At 44.4% G+C, this 23,804-nt stretch overlaps 3 protein-coding genes and 1 pseudogene across 4 annotated transcripts in view; 1 reads left to right on the top strand and 3 right to left on the bottom strand.

Moving 5' to 3' along the window:
- The window catches only part of LOC128302889 (protein alan shepard), a 207,014-nt gene that overhangs the window by 167,476 nt on the left and 15,734 nt on the right, over positions 1 to 23,804 (bottom strand). The window lies entirely within an intron of this gene.
- On the bottom strand, positions 19,020 to 19,754 carry LOC128302890 (adult-specific cuticular protein ACP-20-like; annotated as a pseudogene).
- Positions 20,610 to 21,194, top strand: LOC128302891 (adult-specific cuticular protein ACP-20-like). Its single transcript, XM_053039739.1, has 2 exons — positions 20,610 to 20,741; positions 20,820 to 21,194. The coding sequence occupies exons 1-2, from the start codon at positions 20,610 to 20,612 to the stop codon at positions 21,192 to 21,194; spliced, it is 507 nt and encodes a 168-aa protein (XP_052895699.1).
- On the bottom strand, positions 22,405 to 22,952 carry LOC128302892 (adult-specific cuticular protein ACP-20-like). Its single transcript, XM_053039740.1, has 2 exons — positions 22,839 to 22,952; positions 22,405 to 22,770 (listed from the first exon to the last, which is right to left on the bottom strand). The coding sequence occupies exons 1-2, from the start codon at positions 22,950 to 22,952 to the stop codon at positions 22,405 to 22,407; spliced, it is 480 nt and encodes a 159-aa protein (XP_052895700.1).

Raw genomic sequence — 23,804 nt, 5'->3', positions numbered from 1 at the left:
CAACCTTCCATGGCCGCAACAACCACCATATCCGAAACCGTTGACAGCCAGCAGCCAAAGATCAAACGACGGCACCCACCACACGATGAACACAACCGACACCGGGGGTCGGAATGCAGGAGGACCGAAACTCCGGTCCGTACGGATCTCGCCCATCGATTGACCACCAGGCACACTATTCCTGCCAACGACGGGTTAAAAACCAATAGCAAAACTCTCCCATTCTTCATCACACCTTCCATGCGCTTGTGTTACATCCGAACGATGGTACAAACAATTGATGAATGGCGGCTGGGTGAAAAATGGCTCCATATAAAAGAACTCCCCACCAATGCCGAGTCAAGTATCCGGCCGGCCAGGACGGAAGGATGGTTAGTTATTTGCAAAAAACGAAACACACACACACACACGAACAGAAAAAATGTACATCCAAAGGCTCAACTTTCCACCACAACAATGGCTACTTGTGCAGCGTTACCTTGGTGTTGGGTAGATAAAAGCGCATTTTGATTTTTCAAAATCGCGAACGTTCGGCTTAGAAAGCAAACATGCTTTTCCCGCACGTCACGTCAGGCAATCTTTGGACATCAATGGAACAACGGTAAATTGTGCTAGTAGCTATATTCTGGGTTGGTAAACCAACTATTTTCTATTCAGAAAAATGAGTTTTTAGAGATTTTCCATACAAAAATGCAGTACTATAATTCCTGGCAACTTTGGCTAAACTCATCGAACGTACCTGTAATTTTCAAACTCTTTACTTGATTACCTATTTATAATAATGATTGAATCTGAGTCCGATTCATGAATCTTAATAAATTTTTGAACTGAAAGAATGAAGATGAATCGCTTTTAAAAAGGTTAATGATCCTCAAAGATTCGTGAATCCCGAACGATTCGTGATTGCTGGCGGGCTATCATCGGACTACCATCGGACTACCATCGGACTACTATCGAACAATGATTGGACTGCCATCGGATTATGATCGGACTACCATCGGACTACCATCGGACTATCATCAGACTACCATCGGACTATCATCAGACTACCATCGGACTACCATCGGACTACCATCGGACTATGGTCGTTTTACTATCGGACAATTATTGACTACCTATCGGACTATGATCGGACTATGATCGGACTGCCATCGGACTACCATCGGACTACTATCGGACTACTATCGGAATACTATCGGACTACCATCGGACTACCATCGGACTACCATCGGACTGTCATCGGACTATTATCGGGATAATTACATTCCGATATAGATGTTATCGGGCAGCACGATCAAGATAATAGCGAGATGTTATCGATAAGGATGATAAGGGACGAAAGTAAAAAGAAATGAGGATTATTCCAGAAGTGAGGTTGAACACTTAAATTATGCTGTTGTTAATTTTATAACTTATCTCACTTTCACAGTACAATGATGGTTCTCAAAAGCAATCCACAATAGTTTTTTCTTGGTCAATGGCCAAATTTATATCAGATTTTATGGGAATTAGTAATAGAATTCCTCTTTACTAAAAATAAATTTGACTATTTTGTCTTTAGATTAAGCTAGCGAGAGCTGAAGCAAAAAGTTCCAGTCATAGTAAATAGGTACGATCATAGAATAGAAATTTTTCAGCTGATCAACGTACTGATTTGCCTTAAACTGACCCAAAAATTGCTAGCTGCAAATCTTACCAGGCAACGAATGCAAATGCAAAAAAAATATGTCAATTAAATTCATGATTCACCATCATGTCAGAACGTATGATCATTTCTATTCAGTTCCATCAATAACAAAACAATACAGCTATTGGAACACGCAGCTTGGTGATGATTTAAATGAAAAAGGTATGTGAAATAAAGTGGAACGATGATCCCTTCGACGGATGGCGCGGAAAGGCTTGTTGTGAGCACGAACCACGCAGAGGATATTTTTGGAAAAATGAATTAAGCTTTCCCTCATGTTCCGTACCATTTCACCATTTTCTCAGCGAACCGGTCATCCATCCGCCCAAGGACTTTCGGCACATATCGATGCGTGACGTGTTGCCGGGTGCAAACAGTTGGCCGTATAATACGGTGCACACCACATCAATGGCATTTCGTTAGCATAATAATTTCGCAATCAGTTGAAGCATGGTTTTTTGTTGGGTGTGTACATGTATGTGTTTGCTGTTTTGACTCTACGTTTCTTTTTTCGTCCACCTGAATCAGCGAATCGATAAATTTAAATTCGTAAATAATCTGCGCTGGCAAAAGGACGAAAAATCGTACAAAACGGAAATCAATAGCCCGCAATGAAATTTTATTTCTATCGCCAACGGTGAACGGAAAACAATTGGCGTTGTTAAACTATTATCGGCGATACGAAAAAAAGCCAGTCCCATCAACCAATTCAAAAGAGGGAAAAAAAACACCGTTTCGAGCAAAATTTTGTCCAATGCCCGCGAGTAGGCGAAGTGAGTGCGCGCAAAAATATGGCGCCTATTATTATTTACTATTACTCACAGAGTGTGTTTTAATGTGTAAGCCACTATCAAAATGCAATCTCAATTTACCGTCAGTAGTAGTTGGGGCGCGCATATGGTGCGCCCTTACGGAATATGTTTTGCTGGCGAACATTCTGGCCGTGGTGGACGGACACGGAGTTTTAGGGGGTTTATTTTGAGTTGCACATTTACATAGCTCGCACGTTTTTTTTTCTATTCGCCGCTACGGCCATTAACCACCCCTTTACGAAAAAAAACCGGAAACCGGAATCTTTTTGCAAGAATATTACCGATACGGAACGCAGTTTGCATAGGTGGTAAATGCAATAGAGATAACCGCATTACAGACGGCCCCTTTCCCAGCAGTTGGAGCAGTTTGAGGATAATACACACAAACAAACGAACACACGATTTGCATTTCATCGCATTTGCATTAGGAAAACAGACACGCTAATACCGGGGCAGGAAAAAAAAGGAAAACCGGATGCCGGATGGTGCAGAGAAAGGCAAAATCGAGGCCAGTTAAATATTGCTATTTGCGGAGTACGGCCATATGGAATGGCCAAAGTGAATTGCTTTTTCATATGAATTCTAAAAAACCTACCCTGGATGCACAAGTGTACTTTTAACTGAAACAAAAAAAAAGCAATAAGTAAGCCACAGTTTCAAGGGCAGTTCGGTACAATCGGTTTAATAAACGAGTTTTCCAACAACAACAACAACAACAACAACAACAACAACAACAACATCCACCAAATCCAATTTCCGCCCCTCGAAAATGTACGTCGTCGCTTTGCGGTCGCACGCGGCGTAGTTTGCGCAACCATCACATAATTTATGCCGCATGATGAGGTTTTCCATCTTTAATCACCACCTTACTACACACCAAACTTCAAAAACCATGCCCCCCAGCCACAAATGTCACCACCACTCGGCCCCCAATCCCCGTTCCGGTCACGGTTCCCTGGTTGGTGCTCGATAAAAATCGAATCAATATTGACGATCGGTACACCACCCCGCACCGTCGCTGATGAAAATTTCAAACAACTGATAGCGAACGGGTGAATCTAGTTTCGAACGTCAAGAAGAAACAGCATCCTTGCCTACCTGGGGGCCCGGTATTACCATGATTAATAATGCACAGTAATTTTGATTGGAAACATCAAAAATGCATCGTCGAACGAGCCAAAAGCCATCGGCGTCCAAGCATAGAACGCGCGCGCGTGGGGGGGGTATTAAATTTTCCCCAGCAAAGCCCCACCAAGTCACCCCATCATTTCCCAACGACTTCGATCAATAACTTCACCCGAGTGACCAGGTAGTAAAATAAATGTATTAAAGAAATGATTTGTCAGCGGTTTCGTTTTGAAGCGGTTTCGATTAAAATGTTTTCAAAAATGGAACCAATGTGTCAAATTTTCCATCACACCCAGTGCCCATCGCATCTCGCCGCCCGGGGGTTGCCCATCGTGGCTTTGCGGAAATGCGATCGAACATCGAACATGGCTGCGGATGATGTTTCACCGCTCGGACCTCGGGACCGTTTCGGTAAAGGCACAATCCAGTCCACGTCGTGCCGGGCGAAGCGCGGAAGAGACTGCAACATTAGCATCATTTGTGTTACTGCCCGAATGACAGCAAAAAGGGCTCGTGATCGTGGGAGACGGTCGTTGTTGCAGCAGCATCGCGTCCCATCGGTGACCGGACCGACCGACGCGAGCGTGATGTATTATGCAATTCCGCTGCCTTCAATATGCATTCTCTCTGCCGACTTCTATTAGCTTTCCGTACGCCCTTGGGACGAGGAGGGAAATGGCAAAAAAATGCTGCTGTGCAGCAAGGAAAACGAAGGCTTGGGTTTGCTTGTAAATATGCGCTCCACAGATAGGTTTGTGCTGGCTGCTGCTGCTGCTGCATTGACAAATAAACCATGGGTTTTTTCCCCCCTGGTGGCCGTGTCGTGTGTCTATACGAGCGACAACACCGGAGAACGGTGCTCGAAAGAAAGAAAGTGCGCTTCCTGATGGTATGGAGCCACCAGGGGCACGCGCATGGTTAGAACTTATCCACGTTCTGAAACAACAGCGAGGAATAAAACACTCTCTCTCACACACACACAGAATCACACCAGGGAAAGGAAGGCAAAACAAAACGTCCCAGCATAGATTATTCATCCGACAAGTGTAGCACAACACCACACACACACACACGATAACCTGGTGCGGTCGCGTCCCGTTTAGATTCAGGGCCAAACCTTGGCCACCTGGGAGGGAGGAAGAGATTGAACGACCGACGACTCACACCGGCGCTTTGGTCCGGTGTTGTCGATGCAAATGTTTCATGTGCAGGGTTCTCTAATGAGAGAACCGAGCGTGCCGGGTCACACACACACACCGTACCGCATCGAACCGACCGAAAATTTATGTACACACGAATTTTGTTATAATTGTGTTTCGGGCGAAAAGAAAATTAAGTTTATGCAACTTTCTAAAACCTGGACGACCCGGGTAGGGGTACGGTGGTGGTAAAACACAACCGGGGGGGAGTGGGGCCAGGATGGAACGTGGTGGGTTAGAACAAAAATTTGAATACACTAATTGGGGTGACCGGGAAAGTTTGTCTAAAACCAAGCACGCATACACACACCCCGGGGGGTCGGCAGGATGTAGCCCGGCACACACGGGTAAAGGACATATGTTTGACATTAGTTTTGCTTCCGCCAAACTTCGTTGCAAAAGCGCAATGGTGTAGGGTGGGTGGGTGTTTTTTTTTATTTCTCTCTATGAGGAGGAAAGTTTAGCCAGCACCATACCGGCAGAGGATGCAATTAGAACATGCTGCACCATATTGCCAACCGCCGCCAACTGTGCTCTATGACACTCTCGCACGCCCCAAACGGAAGGTACGTGTCACAACAGTGTTGCGAAGTTTCCTTTCCATGATACGCGATCGCTCTCTCTTACATACAACGTAATTAATTCTTGTTTTTGTTAAATTTGTTAGATTCTCGCCGTGACTCTCGCCGTGTGATCACCAGCGATAATAAAATGTGTGCTTCGGCAATATAGCGCCCGGAACGGACCGAACGGACCCCGGACGGAACGCTCCAGAGAATCAATCGCAAAACCATCGACCTCGCGTACCGTGAACTCTGCTGAACCCGGGACAACATCAGGGCCGTTGGTAAGGAGGTGGGGAGGGGGGTAGGGGGCCATCATAAATTTCCAATCAAATACCACCATCATCAAGTTTTAAGCGAATTCCCAAACCGTCGCTTGCCGGGATACTGACAAATCCCGTGTGTCTGACTTGCCGTTTCCTGCTACCCGGGCCCGGGAGCAAAGGAAGATCGCTTTTGTCTGTCACGAACAGTGGACGGAGCTTCGAGTGCAGCGTTTTCCACACGACCGAGCCGGTAGAAGTACGGTAAGAGGGAAGAAAATCGCCAAGTGCGATAAAATTTTAGGAAAATCTTTTTTTTTCTGTCGTCTGCAATGCATGCAAGTCTGCTGGAGACTGTTTGGTGCGGTTAGTGTTATGCTTGTGTTATTTGTCTGGAGTAGTAAACGTTTTTTTATGTTTCTTTCTTCTCGTGGATATGTGTGTGTGTGGGAACAAATTGGAAACGAAAAAAAAATCGCATGAGAGTAATGAAAGTGAGGAATCATTTAAATCAGGAATCAACTCTCGAAAGAATCCTCGGAGCCGTGGCGGATCATACCTCTTTTGGATGCTTAAAGCGGAAAGAATGTTGGGTCCATTTTTGGCAACTGATAACGGGGGGGAGGGTCTGGATGAAGGACAAGAGACGAATCTGAGATTTATTAATCTATGTCTAAAATAATCAGATTCATTTATTCATTCAAGATTCATTCTGATTCATGAAGCTGATTCAGACTCACTTAACACTAGCTGGATCCGATCGCTTTGATTAATGTTAATTATCGTCAAGTTAATGTTAATTTGTGATAATTATCGTATGAAAGAATATGCATTTTGGAAAGTAATCAGCAAAAATTTTGGTTTTGTCAGTTATCAGTGTTTCAGTTATACCCATTCGTAGTGTATCGTAGCGTAGTGATGGTAATTCCAGGGGTCGGCAAAGTGTCAGCCAATCTGGTCTGATTGAAAATTTTTAAGAGACTGATTGATCGTTGATATCAACTGTATAATATTTGTCTATTTCTTTAAACAAAATTTCTTCGGTCATCTTTCCCCAATCAATTAATTCATAGTCGGTCTGAAAGCTAATTTAAAGTTACTTCAACGCAAAGTCCAGAATGCATGTTATGAAGTTCTTTTTTGTTTCTTCAAGAACGGCCAGACCAGGTTAGCTGTTTAAGAGTTGTTCTAAGCAAAAATCGCAAAACCTGATGTCTATATTGTAACAATTCTCGATACCAGGGCTCGAAGATGGCAGAGCTTTTATCCATGGTTTCAAAATCCGTCTGAAAAGCAACGCTTTTTCACATTCCGCAGGTATTCTAAGCTTTTTGAGTCAAGTATGAGACATTGAAAATGCACTGCGAACAGGTTGCAGTCATAATTTTGAACAGACGTTCAGCAGCAGCAAGATAGCAGCAGAACCGATACACCCTGGAAAAATTATGATAAGGTTTTTGTTGCGACAAGCAACAGCGTTTTTTCAATAACGTAAAACACTAATGCACAAACATAATAAAAACGCACAAACAGGACTTCTTTTAGCACACTTTATTTGTGGAGCTAAAAAATCACGTCCTCGTTCGTCGGGTTAGCTTTATAGATTCATCTACTCCTGGTCGTTGATCTTTTTACTTCAGGCGTGCTCGGCTCGATCGGTTGCTCCGCTCGAAGTGGCGCCCTCTACAGCCAAACGATCGATACCAGTTGTCACATTTCAATCGACCGTTGAATAATATTCAACAGTTTTATTCAATTGTTTCTCCTATTTCATATGTCCAAAAACTCTGTTTGGAATGTCTGACCCGCAGCTTCAAAGTTTGTTTTCTACAATTTTGGACCTATTCGTGGAAGGTGTGCCGTCCCCTGGTGTACTCAATAAATGTAATGAATGTTTATTTTGTATATAAAATCTCGAAATCTTTTCTTCAAATTTTGAGAAGTTAATAAATTATTATTTCATTTGGATTACTTTGAAATTACTCGATGTACTCCCTTTAAAGTTCCTTTGAAATGAATAACGAAGGTAATCTCGAACGGACGAATTCCAGAAAACCTTCGAATTTCCGAAACTTCCATCAACTTAACTCTTCAAATGATGATTAAACTTTAGATAAAAAAAACATGTACAGTGGAGAAGAATTCAACTACTCCAGAAGGATCAACTATTTCCCTTGTTAAGTTATAAACGTCTTCTTTAACTTCCATAAGGTTCGATTTTTTATTCAACCTTTCCAGAGAGCATTTACCAAAAGTTTTGCGAACCTAACTGCATATAATGACCTGCACAACTTTTCCCCGATAACACTTTACTTGTAGCAGTCTAGTAGTAGCAATACTTTCCCACCATGGCGCAAAAGGGGAGGGGGGGGGGGGGGCGCCGCGGGGGCAAGATTTAAATCAAATTTACAAATACCGTAAATAACAAACCGGCCCAAAAAGCGGACAAAACTTCTGCCGATCGATTCGTTGAATTCAAATTTGATTTGCAAATGGAATGAACGATAGCAAAACGCAGGGCAAGGGGCAAACAGAAAACAGGCAGCACACGCGATCCGGTATTCCGGTGCAGAATAATTCGTACTGGAACTTGTTAAAAGTTTAGTCCACCCCTTCCACACCCCATCCGCCGCCTTCCGGCACCGAAAGTCTGGTACGGTTCCCGGTACACTTCTCTCTTTCTCTCCCGTCCGTATGTGTCATCCCCCCCCCCGGTGCAGCACGGAGGTGAAGTAAAAAGGACACCGGTTTCGGTGTCGCTATGCAGCGAGATACATCGTATCTCGTAAAGAAAAATCGGTAAAGAATTTCCCTTCCGGCGGCTTGCGGGGGGCGAACATCCTAACCAATCCACCCAATCGTGGCAGTTGCTGTGGATTTTCTTCTTCAATCACAATAATACGAATTGTACACAGGACTAGGAACACAATATTTCGAAGCGTTGAAGGGAAGAGAGAGAGGGAAAAATAAATTTTCAAATTTTCCACGAAACACTGGATTTTCGTCCTGCGAGCCCAACACAAACGATCCCGGGCCACATACCGTAAACGAAAGCAGAAAAAAAATCGTTTGCGGAAGTGGTTGCCCCGTACTTTCACGATCCAGCTTTCCGGGAAATTCTACGGCGAAAAAAAACATCATTGTAAAAAGTGTACAAGCGCTGGATGTTGTGTTATGTTGTGTGTACGCATATAGTTGTTTGCGGAAGCACATTCTTTTCTTTCCTTTTTCGGTACCGTCTCGTCGATGGAGCACACGACATCTTGAAGCAAGACACCACAGCAAGACACCGAAATGCTACAAAGGGAGGGCGCGCAACGGAATCACAAGTTCAACGTTCCTTGCTAGCATTGTAGCGGGATTGGGGGGTACTATAATCTCACCCAGCAGCACCGGGGTTTCGATTCGAAGGTTATTACACTAACGGAACGGCAGCGAAGCGTGAGACACGCAATAAAATAAAAGAAAGTGTCTTGGGGCGGAATAATAATACAATTTGAGAGATGTACCGCAATTTAACAAAACCGATCGAAACCGATCTAAAGCGGGTTTTGGCAGGGGGGGTTCTAATTAAACGTTGGCGTTGAACTCACCATCATCTTGTAGCCGATACTGTTCGCGTCCAGCAGTACTACCATCACACGTTAACTCACAACGTTTGTGGAAAAGATTCGTTCGCTCAAGTTTGTAAGGATAAGTTTCGTGTTTTTCGTTTATCGCGCACCACCACAACGACAGTGCCGAATTCGTTTAATCTTGTTGACTTTATGGGTCTCTGTCTCGGAGACAATCACTTAACCACGCCACTTTTCCTAAGTGGAAACTCAGGAAACTTCAACAGATGCTATCAAAGTTCACTTAACACTTAATATTTGCTCAATATTTTGGTTATCAGCACAAGATGAGAGATGCTTAATCATCAAATCGAAAGGCTTTCACAACTAATTTGATAAGAAAAGGAATAGCAGGTCGTTCACATTAGTTTCTGTTTCACGTACATGTAAAATTCACGTCCAATCAGGAAAATTTGTGGTAATAATAATTTCTTTTATAAATTTTAATTAGAAAATTAAATTAAAAATTTAATCAAAATAAATTTTTGATTTTTAATTTCTTGTAAGTTCCTGCAGTAAAAACTCCACCACAATTCATTTTGATACAGCCACACGGCCACCCGTACAGGAAACCCCCGTACACCGAAACTGCAACTGCAACGTTGCAGCAAAACGATGTGCATCAGAAAAATTAAAAATAACATAAAAGAAAAATCGATATTTAACAAGGCTCCACTGTACAACACGCAATTCTCAGAAGACAATTTTTAAAACGAAAACACGACATAAAACGGTTTGCTTAATAAATGTAATAAATGGCCAGTGGTGTAATCTTTCTACCAACGGGATAGGTGACACAACAAAACTTAACGAATAAAACAATAATTTTCACAGCTCATTTGCAATGTTATCACGCCGGCTTGGAACGCATCTTTTACACGCAATTTTCTTCTACACACACACACGCACTTCTCCAACACATTGAATCGGTGTTGCGCCTGCATAAGAACGCTTACGCACCAACACAACATTCGCTCACGTGCACGTGGCTTTGCAGTAAATGCTTTTCTTTTCTATTTGTTTTTCACGCCGTTTTTTTTTTGTGGAAATGGAACTGGGTGGTGGTGTTGGATTTTTCTTTTGTTTTTTTTTTGGGTGTTTCACTGGAAAACTGACGTTTTTCCTGGAATTTACATCACAGATTCCCATGCGTGAGGAAAATCGAAATAGGAAAACGAAACCGCTTTTCACACAAGCTCCCTCCCAACCCTCCCACCCTCCATTAGTGCGCGAGCGTATGTGTGTGTGTCTGTCGGTGTCTGAGTGTGCGTTTTTGGAGAATTTTTCCTTAAATCTTTCTATTTTCCACCTTTCACAAACTGTAAATTGATTCACAATAAAGATTTTTTAAAAAATCCTATATAAAGGAAAGTATTTAATATAAAAATACACAACAAAATCTAAACACTTTGCTGCCAAACGTTCACGTGACCACAACGAGAGGAACAAACACACCCGGACCCAATGTGTCCGCGTACGCACAAATTTCCCGAATTTGTCCAAAGTCTGCAGAAAAATGTTTGCCGTGAAACGCGAAATAAGAAACAAACTCCAACTCGTACTCCCAGCGATGGATCGACCCGGAATATGTGACCGCGGAGCAATGATGGCGATGGGCACGTGCACACACTGCACACGGGCGGGTGCGAGGGGTAGACGGGGGAGGGTTGGTGAGGAACAAATAACAAGACGCAACGCACACACTACACCACCGGCAACCGAATCGGGACACTTTCTGACGGCCGGTCAATTTTTCGGACAATTTTCGAACGCAAACCATATAAACACACACACACACATGTGCGGGACTCGGAGCGAGCAGAGCGAGTGTGTCCAGATTGCAAACGGCATGCGAGAGACAAATCCCGTAACCCACACACACACACACCCTACCGTGAGCGAACGTGCAGCACGCGGCTTTCCCGACAACATTCGGAACGGTTTTTCCAATTATTGATTATTTTCCCAAACCGCCACACACACACACACTACCATACACTGCCGCTGCGCTTGTCGGCACAGTGGATCAGCCGGAACCGGATGGTCGTGGTTGTTGTGGGGGGGGGGGGGGGGGGGGTTTGGGTGAGGTGGTTTATCGTTTTTGCTCTCTAAATGTGATAGAATTTCCCAGCTTTCCACGGCCAAACCCGATCCGGACACGATTGGTTTGTGTTGGTGTTGGCGACCGAATGGATCGTGCGCCGTTCGCATTACCATCAACCGCGTAGAGACATTCTCTCATTCTCACTCATTGCCCGCACTCATTGCAAGCACGCACACCTACACACCTTCGCAACACAAACACACACACACACAAATGGCCGGTTTTCCACCGAACACCGAAATGGCATTCGAACCTTTCGAATCGACCTGCGACGATGGTGTGCGTATGATAGGAAATGAATCAAATTGATAGAAGTGAGGGTGAAAAAGCAACCCCTTGCGAGAAGGGAGAGAGACTGAGACAGTGAGCTAGTGAGAAGAAACTGCGTGTGCACGTTGCACTTGACGAGAATGCTCCGTATGTAACACTGTGCGAGCATATTAGAGAGTGGAGCTGCCGTTTTGAAGGAGGGGGGTGGGAAAGAAACAGAGACATGGGCCAGTGAGTGGTGTGGAAAACTATGCACGGGCAGGTGCGTTTTCCCTTCGGTGCACAAACACCCACAACGGCGCATGGTGAGTGGCGCTAGACGCACCGTAGAAACATCTGACAGCAGCTTCAAACGGTGCTTACAGCTGTCAGTGAAGATGAGCACCGTTGTCACGTTTTGTTAGCCCCACACCCACATGGAAATGGATTGCCAGATTGCACTCACGTGGATGTGACATTGGCGTGACGTTGGCGTTGGGAAAAGTTTCGAAAAAAAAAAATAAATGACAGATTAACACCAACTTTCAAACCAAATCAAACTAATGAAGAATTTGCTGACGGTTCCGAAGCAAATCGTCAACCGTGAATGGGCTCCAATGGACTACCACAAGCAGGGCATCCATCGTAATGGCGCCCGCGCACGAACCACACCCGGAAGAAGCGTGGTAAAGGATACGCTTCGCTAATCTGTTCCATGGACAGTTTACGCATAGTTACGTCCTTTTCGGATTGTTCCCGTACACCGGGGTCCACAGCAAAGATACCACTCACTAACCTCCCCCCAATAATGCCCCAAAGGCACACACCGCAGCGAGCAAAGATAAATTTCAATCAATGGGCAACGAAACGGACCCAGTAGCAAATGGTGGTGCCAGTGCCGCGACTGATAACATTAGTAGTGGGTGGAACGATACTTAACGGCTGATAACGAACTTCTCTTCCATTCGGACTCGAGTCGAGAAAGGCATGCCGTTGTGATGTTCCGATGGTTGACAGTGCCGTCACACCCTATTGTTGGGGATGTCGGATAAATAATTTCTTTTAGATTTTGTAAAATATATATTTGTATAAAGCAATAACTATCAGCAAGTTCTTCAATTTGCTATCGGTTACTCAATCGAACCGTGGTTGCTTTCTGGCGTACAACCACTTTTACACTTCAAGCGTGTTGTAGCTATAGATTAATGCTAAAAAAGGTAGCAATAAATCAGATTAACGATCTAGCAAAACCGCCATTAAATGCGGGGCGTAACGACTCGCTGCTCAAGTAAAACCTCATACCTTAATTCACAGAAAGCTAGAGGACCAGCTAGAGGAAAAGTTCAACCAACCTCGAAGCTTCGAAGGGAACCTTTATGCCATTTTATAACAACATAAGACAGTCAATATAGGGGCGACCCGGTGGCATGATGGTAGCAGAGCCAGTCTTCACACGAACGGACCGGACAAAAATCCCAGCCGGATCAATCCTCCGTAGCAAGGACTTGATTATTTCAACTACTTGGTAAAATAAGTCGATACGGGCCTCTCCGTTCTAGCCAGTCAACACTATCGTAGAGCAACAATAGTTTAACAATTACACAAAAAATGTGTTTAACAATCATAAAATTATTACCAAAATGAATTTCTAACAGCTGCAAGAGAGAATTTCGCATGATTAGCATTTATAAAACCCAAACATAAAACCTTTCCATTCCCACACTTCCTGGTGCACTAAGAAAAGGTGCAAATTTGTCCCTAAAAACCACTTCCAGGACCCATTACCGGACTAACGGGGGGGCACTATGGGAGCTGATAAAAGTTCCGTTTGCCTGAGCGGACATGAAGGAGTGTCCTTTTACTGTCGCTTTTATTTTTTTTGTATTTCTATCCCATTTTCCCTTGTGCGGGAAAGTTGCAGTTGGAAGCAACTAAAGCGGTTTCGATAGTGCACAATTTCCGGCACTGTACTGACAAAATGGAGGAATTTCAGCAAAACCACACGCTTGCAGGAAATAGTTAAGAAAAGAAGTTTTAAGAGGGATATATGCCATTAGATCTAGCGTGACAATTAGCTTTCGAACATTTTGTCCCATAGTTTACATTTGCCGGTCGGTTGGTTTTTTTCGCTTAAAGACGCGAAACTTTAAGCAAAAGTAATTATGCCGAGTTACAAAACTTGGCCCTTGGAATTCTGGAACCATATTCCCTAAACACAGCCGGTGAAAAGCCGGCGAAAAGATGAAAAGAAAAACACCACCAACCGTAAGTTCTTCACCCTTTTTTTTGGGTAAATTTCTCTGAAAAAAAGCCATTCTCCCAATGTAATACGGTAGCAATGTACAGTAGCAGGAATCGCGAAACGCCCGTCTTGGTGTGGTACTGGCTCATCGGAACAGATGCAATCTAATTTTGCACTTTTCCGGTTTCCTTGTGGGCAACAAACACGTACCGCTCCGGCTGTACAAAAACCACCCGCTCGTCGTCGTCGGAAGATGCTCCCACGCTAGAGGCCACGCTTGCCACGGGTGGGTGAGAAGGTGGTGGGGAAAACCACAAAACACCAACTCGAAACCTTTCCAGCAGTCAAACCAAACCAAACCAAACACGGCGGAATGGAGATGCAAAGGGAGCCGGAGTCCGCTGGTGAGTGAGTGTGACATTACACATTGATTCGATTAAAAGTGAGAAGTTATGTGGCTGGCTGGCTGTGACAACAGCGGCTGACATACAAACGGGGCAAAGCAAAGCCTTGCCGTACGTACTGTAGTGCTTCCACACTACGCAACGGCACACAAGAAGTCCCCCCGGGGTCCCCAATGTACACGGGATTGACACGGCAAAATGTGTGCAGTTGCAACTTGTTGGAAGCGGTGTGGAACAGCGTGGGACAAGGACTCATCAGTTGAATTGAATTGGTTTCCAGCTTCCGGCGGGACTTCCGTTGCGCCGGTGAAAAAAAAGAGAGGGTTAGTTCGTTTCCTGCCACTTGGAGGCGAAGCGATTGAATTAAAAACCCCTCTAACACCTTCAGGGTGTGGGGACCCGGACGGTTACCGGCATGTGCAGTGCAAAGATGGCGTTTATCATGTAAAGCTTCACGTTATATGCTTGTGTGTGTGTGTGTGTGTGTGTGTGTGTGTGTTCCTGTTTTGTTGTGTGATGGGTAGTTTGTTTTCCCTTTTCGAAGGTAATTTGCAGCAAGTGGTGCGCTTGGTGCGGTAAACAAAACTCTCGACACGTCCAGGTGTGCGAAACCCGATAGTTCCGTTTGCTAACGATTGTCTTTCCACCTTGGCTTCTATTGGTGCTGCAACACATAAAGAAAAAAACTGTTCCATCCGCTGGTCTTACAGCACGTGATTCTAAATGCTCTCCACAACGAGCTGTCCATTTGTGTAATTGATGATCGAGATAAAATCAAATCGCTTCAAGTGCCGCACACCTCACGACTGCTTGGATAGCGAGACTCCGGTGTTAATAGCTGAAGTGAGCGACAAAGACAATCATTGCCCCACTGAATGGTTGCAGCAGCAGCACTCATCCAACTGAAAGCAAATGCCCTGCAAATAAACCCATCTTGAGGACACATTGTCTGCATTTCTTTTTTTTTGCCGAGTACATTGAGCAGGTTTTCATTTGCCCACACACACCACAACAAGGTGCAAGCTACTGGCATGGAATTGATGTCGACATAATTCCCATAATGACGTAATCAGTCGTGTTCGTGGGGAAAAAAAACGTTTTGTGAAAGGACCTGCACCCCCCAGGATTCGAGATTCCTTTTTATTCGGTGCGACATTTTCCTGCACACGAGTGTTACACGAAATCACATCCATCTTGTTTTTCAGACCCCCACGCCCCCGCGCCCTCTCACATTGCACCCGGGGACAATCAGATCAAGATGTTTATCGATCCCCAATTGCGGGGGGGGGGACCATAAATTCCGGTTCGAAGACCAGAGCTTTGAGAGAGAGAGAGAGAGGCTCACTCAATAAAGGACCTCCAGCGGACTGGAGGACCTTTTGCACCTTCCATCCAGCTGGTCCAGGATAAAATCAAATGATAAAAAGGACGACACAACTTGGCAGATATTTCCCAACAACCCTCTCAGCCATCCCAGGTGCAAACCAAAAACCGAGAGACAATCCAAAACTTTGAAGCCCAAACGTGGATTATTTACAGCATACAGCTCAGAACGGGACGGGACACCAAAGCACATTGCTTTTTATGTGTCTGCATCTTCCTTCCGTTGGCTCTTGCTGTCATGCTGGGTTTACCAATTTTGACAGGTGAAAATCTAACACCCCGCCCGATACCTTTGGCAGGGTGTAAATATTTTTGCCAAACAACTGGCAAAAGGCCACACACACAGCCCCGCACAAGGTTGAATGGATTACGAACCTTCTGCTTGGTTCGATAGCATCTCGTGTGGATGAAATAATGCCCTCGAAGAAGCCCCGGTTGCAACTGGGAACCGTTCCGACGGTTAATACACGCAAGCACAAGCTTTCTTACATGGCGTTTATGGTGTACGGCGAAACGTGAATTAAATGTATCCGAGTGTTGCGAACCACTGTGTGTGTGTGTGGGGGGGGGTATTTTTTGGGCCAATTTTGTTGCTCGCTTTTGTGGCAAAAGCAAACAATACTCTGCCACACTCTTGACATGCCACTTCTATTCGCGTACGCCTGAAGCGCTGTGAAGTATTCTTGGCAGATCCTCCACCGATCTCTCGCTCTCGATTAATTCGCGAGATATTTCGCACTGTAAACACACACACCGTACCGGAATGGTGCGTACCGCAAAGGAACCCACGATCGCGAGAGAGCATTCTATTATAGGAAGATCGCGCCTTTTTGGACGTGTGCGTGCGTGATGGTTGCAGTGCAAGAAAAATAGAGCAATCTTCACCGCCACAGCTGCGAAGGTGTTGGTGAACGGACCAACAAACGGCAAGAACAAACGTGCATCGCGATCGAAGAGGAAGAAAACAAGAAGCAATCCACCCAAGAAGAAGATGGTCGATCACCATCATCCCTCTATTTGCGAAACTACCCCCCGAAAACAATCACTAACACTGTATCACACGGGGCCTCTAGTCTAAAAAGGCACACGACACACGACCGGGGCTGGGGCGCCTGGTGGGTTTTGTTTATTTACGCATACATTAGAGTTGTCATAGTGAGGTGCGCGTTTTGTTTCCCCGTTGTAGTAGCCAGGCAGGGGGGTGGTACAGTGTATTAAAACGTTTACGGGGCGCAGAAGAAACTCGCACCAAAATCGCCCTAAATCACCTTGCCAGCTGTTGGGGCCGGGAAAAAAAGTTTTTGGCCAAACACGACCGCCCGGGCTGTGTGTTCTTCGGAATTCGGGCAAATATGTGGGCGAATCGGGTGAACCCTTAAGCGAGATTGGGTGTGGGTGTTTTGTTCTTTACGCAGGATGTTTCTCCAACTTCCCTGTGGAGGTGGTATTTTGCCAGGCGGCTGTGTTTTGATTCACTTACCATATGGAAATAACGAAACGAAACAAATGTGGGTTGAGCAGTGGCACAGGAAAATGTCAATTCAAAATTGCCGAGTTCAAAAAATACCTATAATTGTGACAGAAACTTCAGGGTGTTACTACTACTAACGTACAACAAAGAAATGGAGAAATTCTTCCTGATTACTACAACAACACTACTAACACGAGGAAACGTACTAAAAGAGCCTTTACGAAATAAACTTCCTTCCTAATCGGCACAACAACTTCTGGTTTTCTTTAACTTAATTTACCCATAGCTAGATAGTCAACCCTGCTTACGGTGAATTGGTCCGGATGGGATTTTGTTCCGGTCCTGTCGTGTGAAGATCGGCACGAAATAGACTAGTGTTGGGTATATTTGATACAGATTCATGAATCGGATTGAATCATTCAATAGAATTAATTATTCTCAATCGCTATTTCAAAGATTCATGAATCTTCAAGATTCGTAAATCCTCAAGAATTTTAGATTTTAGAATCTTTTATTCTTTTTGCTTCTGAAATAAGTATTATTAATCAGATGAAATTATTAGCAAAGTTTTCATTAAAAAAAACATTTTGATTCTTTGGGAGAGAGTGAATCTCTCCAGAGTCACCACAACTGATTTGAATGACGAAAAAGTACGAAAAAGAAATCAAATTAAAAGCCCAACTTGGAAAGTCAATTAATGGTAAACCACATGAGCAATTTTAGTTGAGTATTCTAAAATTGGTTTTCGAAAAATTACCAAACATCTGCTCTTGAGCGAAATTTGACCCTTGGTTGAAGTATCGCGTGTTACATGAACTCACTAGTGTGATTAAAGATGAAGTTATGAATTTAACAGTAGTCATAAATAAAGCTAATTTTAATCACGTCGGTGGATGAATCTGATTCAGATTCATGAAACTGAATGAAGCTTTGAACTGCATGAATGAATCTGAGTCTTTATTTTAAAGACTCATGAATCCTCTGTGATTCATGAATCTTCCCAAATTTATGTCTTGCTGCCCTAATCCCATGCTATCATTCCGCTCCTAGCAGTATGATCCACCACTGGTTTGGGTATTTATGAATCTTGAGTGAGTGTCGATTCCTGATTTGAATGACTCCTCATCAAAGCTTTATAAGAATGACTCTTTTCAAAAGATTCATTTAGCACAACACTAAAATAGACTTGCGCTGTGAAACACAGACTCATAACGACTCTCATAGACTCATGTTTTCTACCTAAGATACTTAGCAGCACTCTATAGTCGTGAAATAGTCATTAAAAAAATAGTAGCGAGAGAACTTGATACTAATTTAAAAATTGTTAGTGCACCTTACCCGTACTTTTGCAGGTGAATAGCATGCACATTAAAATATAACAACTAGTGATAAAGGTCTTCTTGTATGTACCACCCAATAGTTAGTGACTAGAACAACTATCTGGAACTAGCTATTAGTCTTGTGATTTTTCCCACCACATTTCGTAATAAACAAACGTCACACAAACCAACCATGGTTGCAATTTTGGCACCAAATTTGGAAGCCAAACGCGAATCGCATCGATATTTAACCAACCCTGTAACAGTGCCCTTCCACAGAGGGACGCTAACGCTTCGCAAGTTTGCACTGGAACAAACCGAAGTCAGCGATGCGTTTCGCACTTGCCAAACCACCAACTGGCCACGCTTCACCGATGAACAATTTCATTCGAACCGGTCTGTAAATCCCTGCCACAACACCATGCGGTAGGCTAGGGCACTGGCGCTACCATACCAACCGAAGCCTGACCACCACCTTAACCTTGAACTTTTTTCGTTGCAAATTTTGAATACTCAGACAATTGCTTTATTTGCTAGGAACCATTTTTGTACGTGGGAACACAGAGATTCTTCGGCCAGATTTAGTTGAACTTCTTCAGCTTGCTGTAGCTGTAGCCATGACCGTATCCGCCACCGAATCCTCCCAGTCCTCCACCGATCGAACCACCCTCCTGCTGGAGACCTCCCTTGCCGATGTTCTTGACGACAGCCTCAAATCCGTTCTTGCTGTCGGCGTGGTACTTCACGATGCGGGTCGAACCGTCCGGCTCATCCAGAGTGTACTCGCCCTTCACGACATCTCCATCCCGAACCTCCCACTGGCTCTTGTGATCACCGGTGTGGTAGTCCTTCACTCCGTACTCGAACTTGTACTTCGGGTAGGCATAGTAGTCCTTACCCTCGAAGCCACCCTCACCTCCTCCGATTCCACCGCCAATACCGCCTCCGATGCCACTCTCAAAGCCACCCTGGACATAAAAAATCGAACAATTCATCAATGGTATGCGAGTCCTGAAACTTCGAGTCGACCCATTTTGGTAGCTACTAACCTCCTCGCCACCGAATCCACCGCCAATTCCACCACCAATCTCACCACCGCCGTAGTACTTGTACGGGATGTGCTTCACTTCGCTCACGAAGCCATGATGCTCGTAGGCCAGACAGACACCGGCAAGTGCCAGAACCACTACCGAAAACTTAATCATTTTAAAGATTCCTTGCTCCTAATTGCACTTCCTTCTCGACCGTACGTAGCACTCGTGTTGACTGATGCTTAATCTGGGCGTTGGCAACGCTTTTATACCACAATTATCCATTTAAGCCCCTCCATTAGGGTCTTTGGCCAAACATTCGCAAAACCAAACACCAACCGATCCGTAATGTATGCATGCATCCCAGGATGGCCTCGAGCCGTTTGCTTCGGACAAGCAGTACTAATTTCTCCATCGATTTACCGAAGGTTCTCCGCGGATGACCGCTTCCGTGTGCCCTAGCAAAACGCCCAATCACACATTTTCACACGATTATGAGGTGCCAGCCAGTGAACGATTCAATTCGGTTCGAAGTAACAGCACTGGTAGGGCATAGGGCAGGACAAAAAAATGCTAAATCCCTACCATTTCTACCAGCACACGATCGGTGCTGTTGTGTGGATGCACTCATGTTCGCCGGTCACTTGCAACAGATCAGCGCTAGAAAGCGATGGGTTTTGTTCGTTCTAAACCGAACTGTTTGTTTAAGGGTTTCCTTTTTTTGTTGTTTTGTTAATTTATGCACACGCCAATGCTGTCGCAACACAGTGGGCGGGTCTTTGACGTGCCTTTGGAAAAAAAACCCAGCGGCCCACCGATGATGGTACGATTTGCTAATAATTTGATGCCGTGCTTCACGCCATACATCTTCCCTTTGACAGTTGGTTAATTTGCGTGCTTATCGACTAAGTAGTTTAGTGTAGCAATCGGCAAATGTTCTACTGCACATACGGATTGACAAGGAAAAGAAGTAAAGTACTGTTTTTGTTTTCTACACCACGATACAAAGCTAGCTTCGGGTTGGTTTAGTATATAAACCAACCAGTGCTAAGTGGACAGCAACAGTCAGCGCACAGCACTTCATTGGAAAAGTTCAGCGAAGGCACACCGAGAGAGCAGTTCGCCAACCTTTGGTTCAAAATGTTCAAGCTATCCTTTGCCTTGTTGGCCCTTTTGGGAGCTACGCTAGCCTACGAACATCACGGATTCGTCAGCGAAGTCAAGCACATCCCGTACAAATTCTACGGTGGTGGCGGTTTTGGCGGTGGACAGGTAAAACAAAACCAACCGATAAAACAATACGTTGCTCGAATTTCTTAAGACTTAACATTCTCTCTTGTTGATGTGCAGGGTGGTTTTGAGGGTGGCATCGGAGGCGGTATTGGCGGTGGCATCGGAGGAGATGAGGGTAAGGACTACTATGCCTACCCGAAGTACAAGTTCGAGTACGGAGTGAAGGACTACCACACCGGTGATCACAAGAGCCAGTGGGAGGTTCGGGATGGAGATGTCGTGAAGGGCGAGTACACTCTGGATGAGCCGGACGGTTCGACCCGCATCGTGAAGTACCACGCCGACAGCAAGAACGGATTTGAGGCTGTCGTCAAGAACATTGGCAAGGGAGGTCTGCAGCAGGAGAGTGGCTCGATTGGTGGAGGACTGGGAGGATTCGGTGGCGGATACGGTCATGGCTACAGCTACAGCAAGCTGAAGAAGTTCAACTAAATTACTAGTTTGAAAAAGTATTAACGAATTTATGGATGTACTGACATTGAATGTACCAATAACAGCAAATTAAATAATACAGTTTCTATGAAATTGAAAATTTCTGGCTTTGATATTGCGATTCTAGAACTGCGATGGCTAGTTCTATTTCAATACCTTCGAAATACTTCCAATATCTACGTCGTTGTCTACATCTTCTCTTTCTTATTCTATTACTGTATGTTAGCTCAAACATAACAATCGATAGAAATGCAACAACTGGCTTCTATCGTTTTACGGTAGAGGGCGCTACATCGAGCGTTGAAACCGATCAACCCAAGGATACCCAAGCTAAGAGGATCAACGGCCGGGAGTGCTTGGACTAAAAAGCACTAAACCCACAAAGGAGGACATTCCTTTTTAGCTCCTCTAGATGGCCAATTTTGAGTTAAACGACATAGCTAATAAAAATCGCTAAATAAAGTCCTTGTAGTGTGTTTTATTATTTTTGTGCATTTAGTGTTTTATCTATTGAAGAGAACACTGTTGCTTGTCGAAACAAATTTTATTTCCACCCCTTTACAACCTTCATTGGCGTCAATACTATCGTTTGCCTAATTGCTGATTAGTTTTTACTAGAATAACCAATAACTAAATAATCTATCCTAAGTATACTGCGGGTGTATATTTACCCCTAGCTTAACTTATTAGATTATCATTGTGATTAGCATTTCGCAATCAGCCAATGATGAAACGTATTGGGATTCAGCGAACGGACGTGCCGTTGTCATTCATCTACATGGGAATAAGAGCCAGCTTCTGGATCAAACAATGGATAAGAACTCCAAACCCGGCATACATTCACCATAGAGGGATACCGTGTGAGGATGTATCAAAGAGGAACAACATGCGGTCTCAATAGATATTAACGACATTAAAACGTACCTCTCAAGAATAGTTCAAAGAATGTCTAATTGTTACAACAAAAAGAGTAGATATCGCGACTATGTCAAGTACATAATCATTAAGAGAAAATATTAACTTTTATCAAAATACAAACCCATGAAAGATAGTTAAATCTGTTCCCAATTGCTGATTCCAATCGAAAACCTCTCATGTGATAACTTTGATGACAAACTATGCAAAATTGTTACTGATTGCATAATGTTTATTTCATGTACATAAATCTACTCTTCCCGATACTTCGTGCAGTATTCAGCTGCAGGATCGTTTAGTTGAACTTCTTCAGTTTACTGTAGCTATAGCCATGACCATATCCGCCACTGATTCCTTCCTGTCCTCCACCAATCGAGCCACTCTCCTGCTGGAGACCTCCCTTGCCGATGTTCTTGACGATGGCCTCAAATCCGTTCTTGCTGTCGGCGTGGTACTTCACGATGCGGGTCGAACCGTCCGGCTCATCCAGAGTGTACTCGCCCTTCACGACATCTCCATCCCGAACTTCCCACTGGCTCTTGTGATCACCGGTGTGGTAGTCCTTCACTCCGTACTCGAACTTGTACTTCGGGTAGGCGTAAAAGTCCTTACCCTCATACCCACCCTCACCTCCTCCGATTCCACCGCCGATGCCACCCTCCTGATAATGGAATAAATTAAGTTTTCATCGATTTCAATCCTCTTAACCGCCTGTTCAGCAACACATACCTGTCCACCGTAGTACTTGTACGGGATGTGCTTCACTTCGCTGACGAATCCGTGATGTTCGTAGGCTAAGGCTACACCTGCCAGTGCCAGGACAAACAACGCTAGTTTGCACATTTTTTCTGAATGAATGTGTACTTCTGGTGTACAACTGAACTATAAGAATGTTTAGTTGAGACTGATACAGTAGGTGGTCAAATTCTTGCCTATTTATACTACACTATTCAATCACCTTTCTCAGCAAAATAGTAGTCTAAACAGCCACGTGCATTCCTTTCGACGATTAACACTCCAACACTTGCTGAAGGTCGGATAGGAATCAAACAAACGTTACTTTTCACCTTCTATTGGTTACTTTCGCGCGCGCCTTATCGATTCATCGGTCAAACGGTTCACTGAGCAGTTGGTTCGGAGGGTGGGCGAGTCGATATGTCTTCGTACAAGTGCATGTGCAAGCAGTTTTCACACCTAGCAGAACCGTTGCTTGAATTAAAGCCCCGAGGGCGAACAAAATAAAGGTGTTACACATGCAGCAAGATAGCAAAAGCCATCCACCAAATGCTGCTTTCATGCATCGCGTGCCAAACGGAAAGAAGAACCTCGTACACAGCTGGGCGTATCGCACATATCCGTTCGGACGTCTAGTCGAGGTTTTGAAGTTCTTTCACAAGAACCTAACGGCTAGGACACACAATCCACTCGAACGCTCAAGGCCGGGATCCAACAAAAAACAAAAACATTGAACGTATATAAACCCAACCCAGCTGCAGAGAATGCATCCACTTAGCTCACGGCAGTTGCTCTAACAACAAGTAAAGCGAGTTCCTGCAAGTAACCTCACCATCAATTAATTTCCTTCAAAATGCAGAGGATTGTACTCGTATCGTTGGCACTTGTTGGTGTTGCTCTGGCTTATGAACACCACGGATTCGTCAGCGAAGTCAAGCACATCCCGTACAAGTACTACGG

The sequence above is a fragment of the Anopheles moucheti genome, chromosome 3 (genome assembly GCF_943734755.1).
Source record: "Anopheles moucheti chromosome 3, idAnoMoucSN_F20_07, whole genome shotgun sequence".
Taxonomy (NCBI): domain Eukaryota; kingdom Metazoa; phylum Arthropoda; class Insecta; order Diptera; family Culicidae; genus Anopheles; species Anopheles moucheti.
Note: the sequence above shows the minus strand (reverse complement) of the source record. Positions and strands in the feature narration are given on the sequence as shown.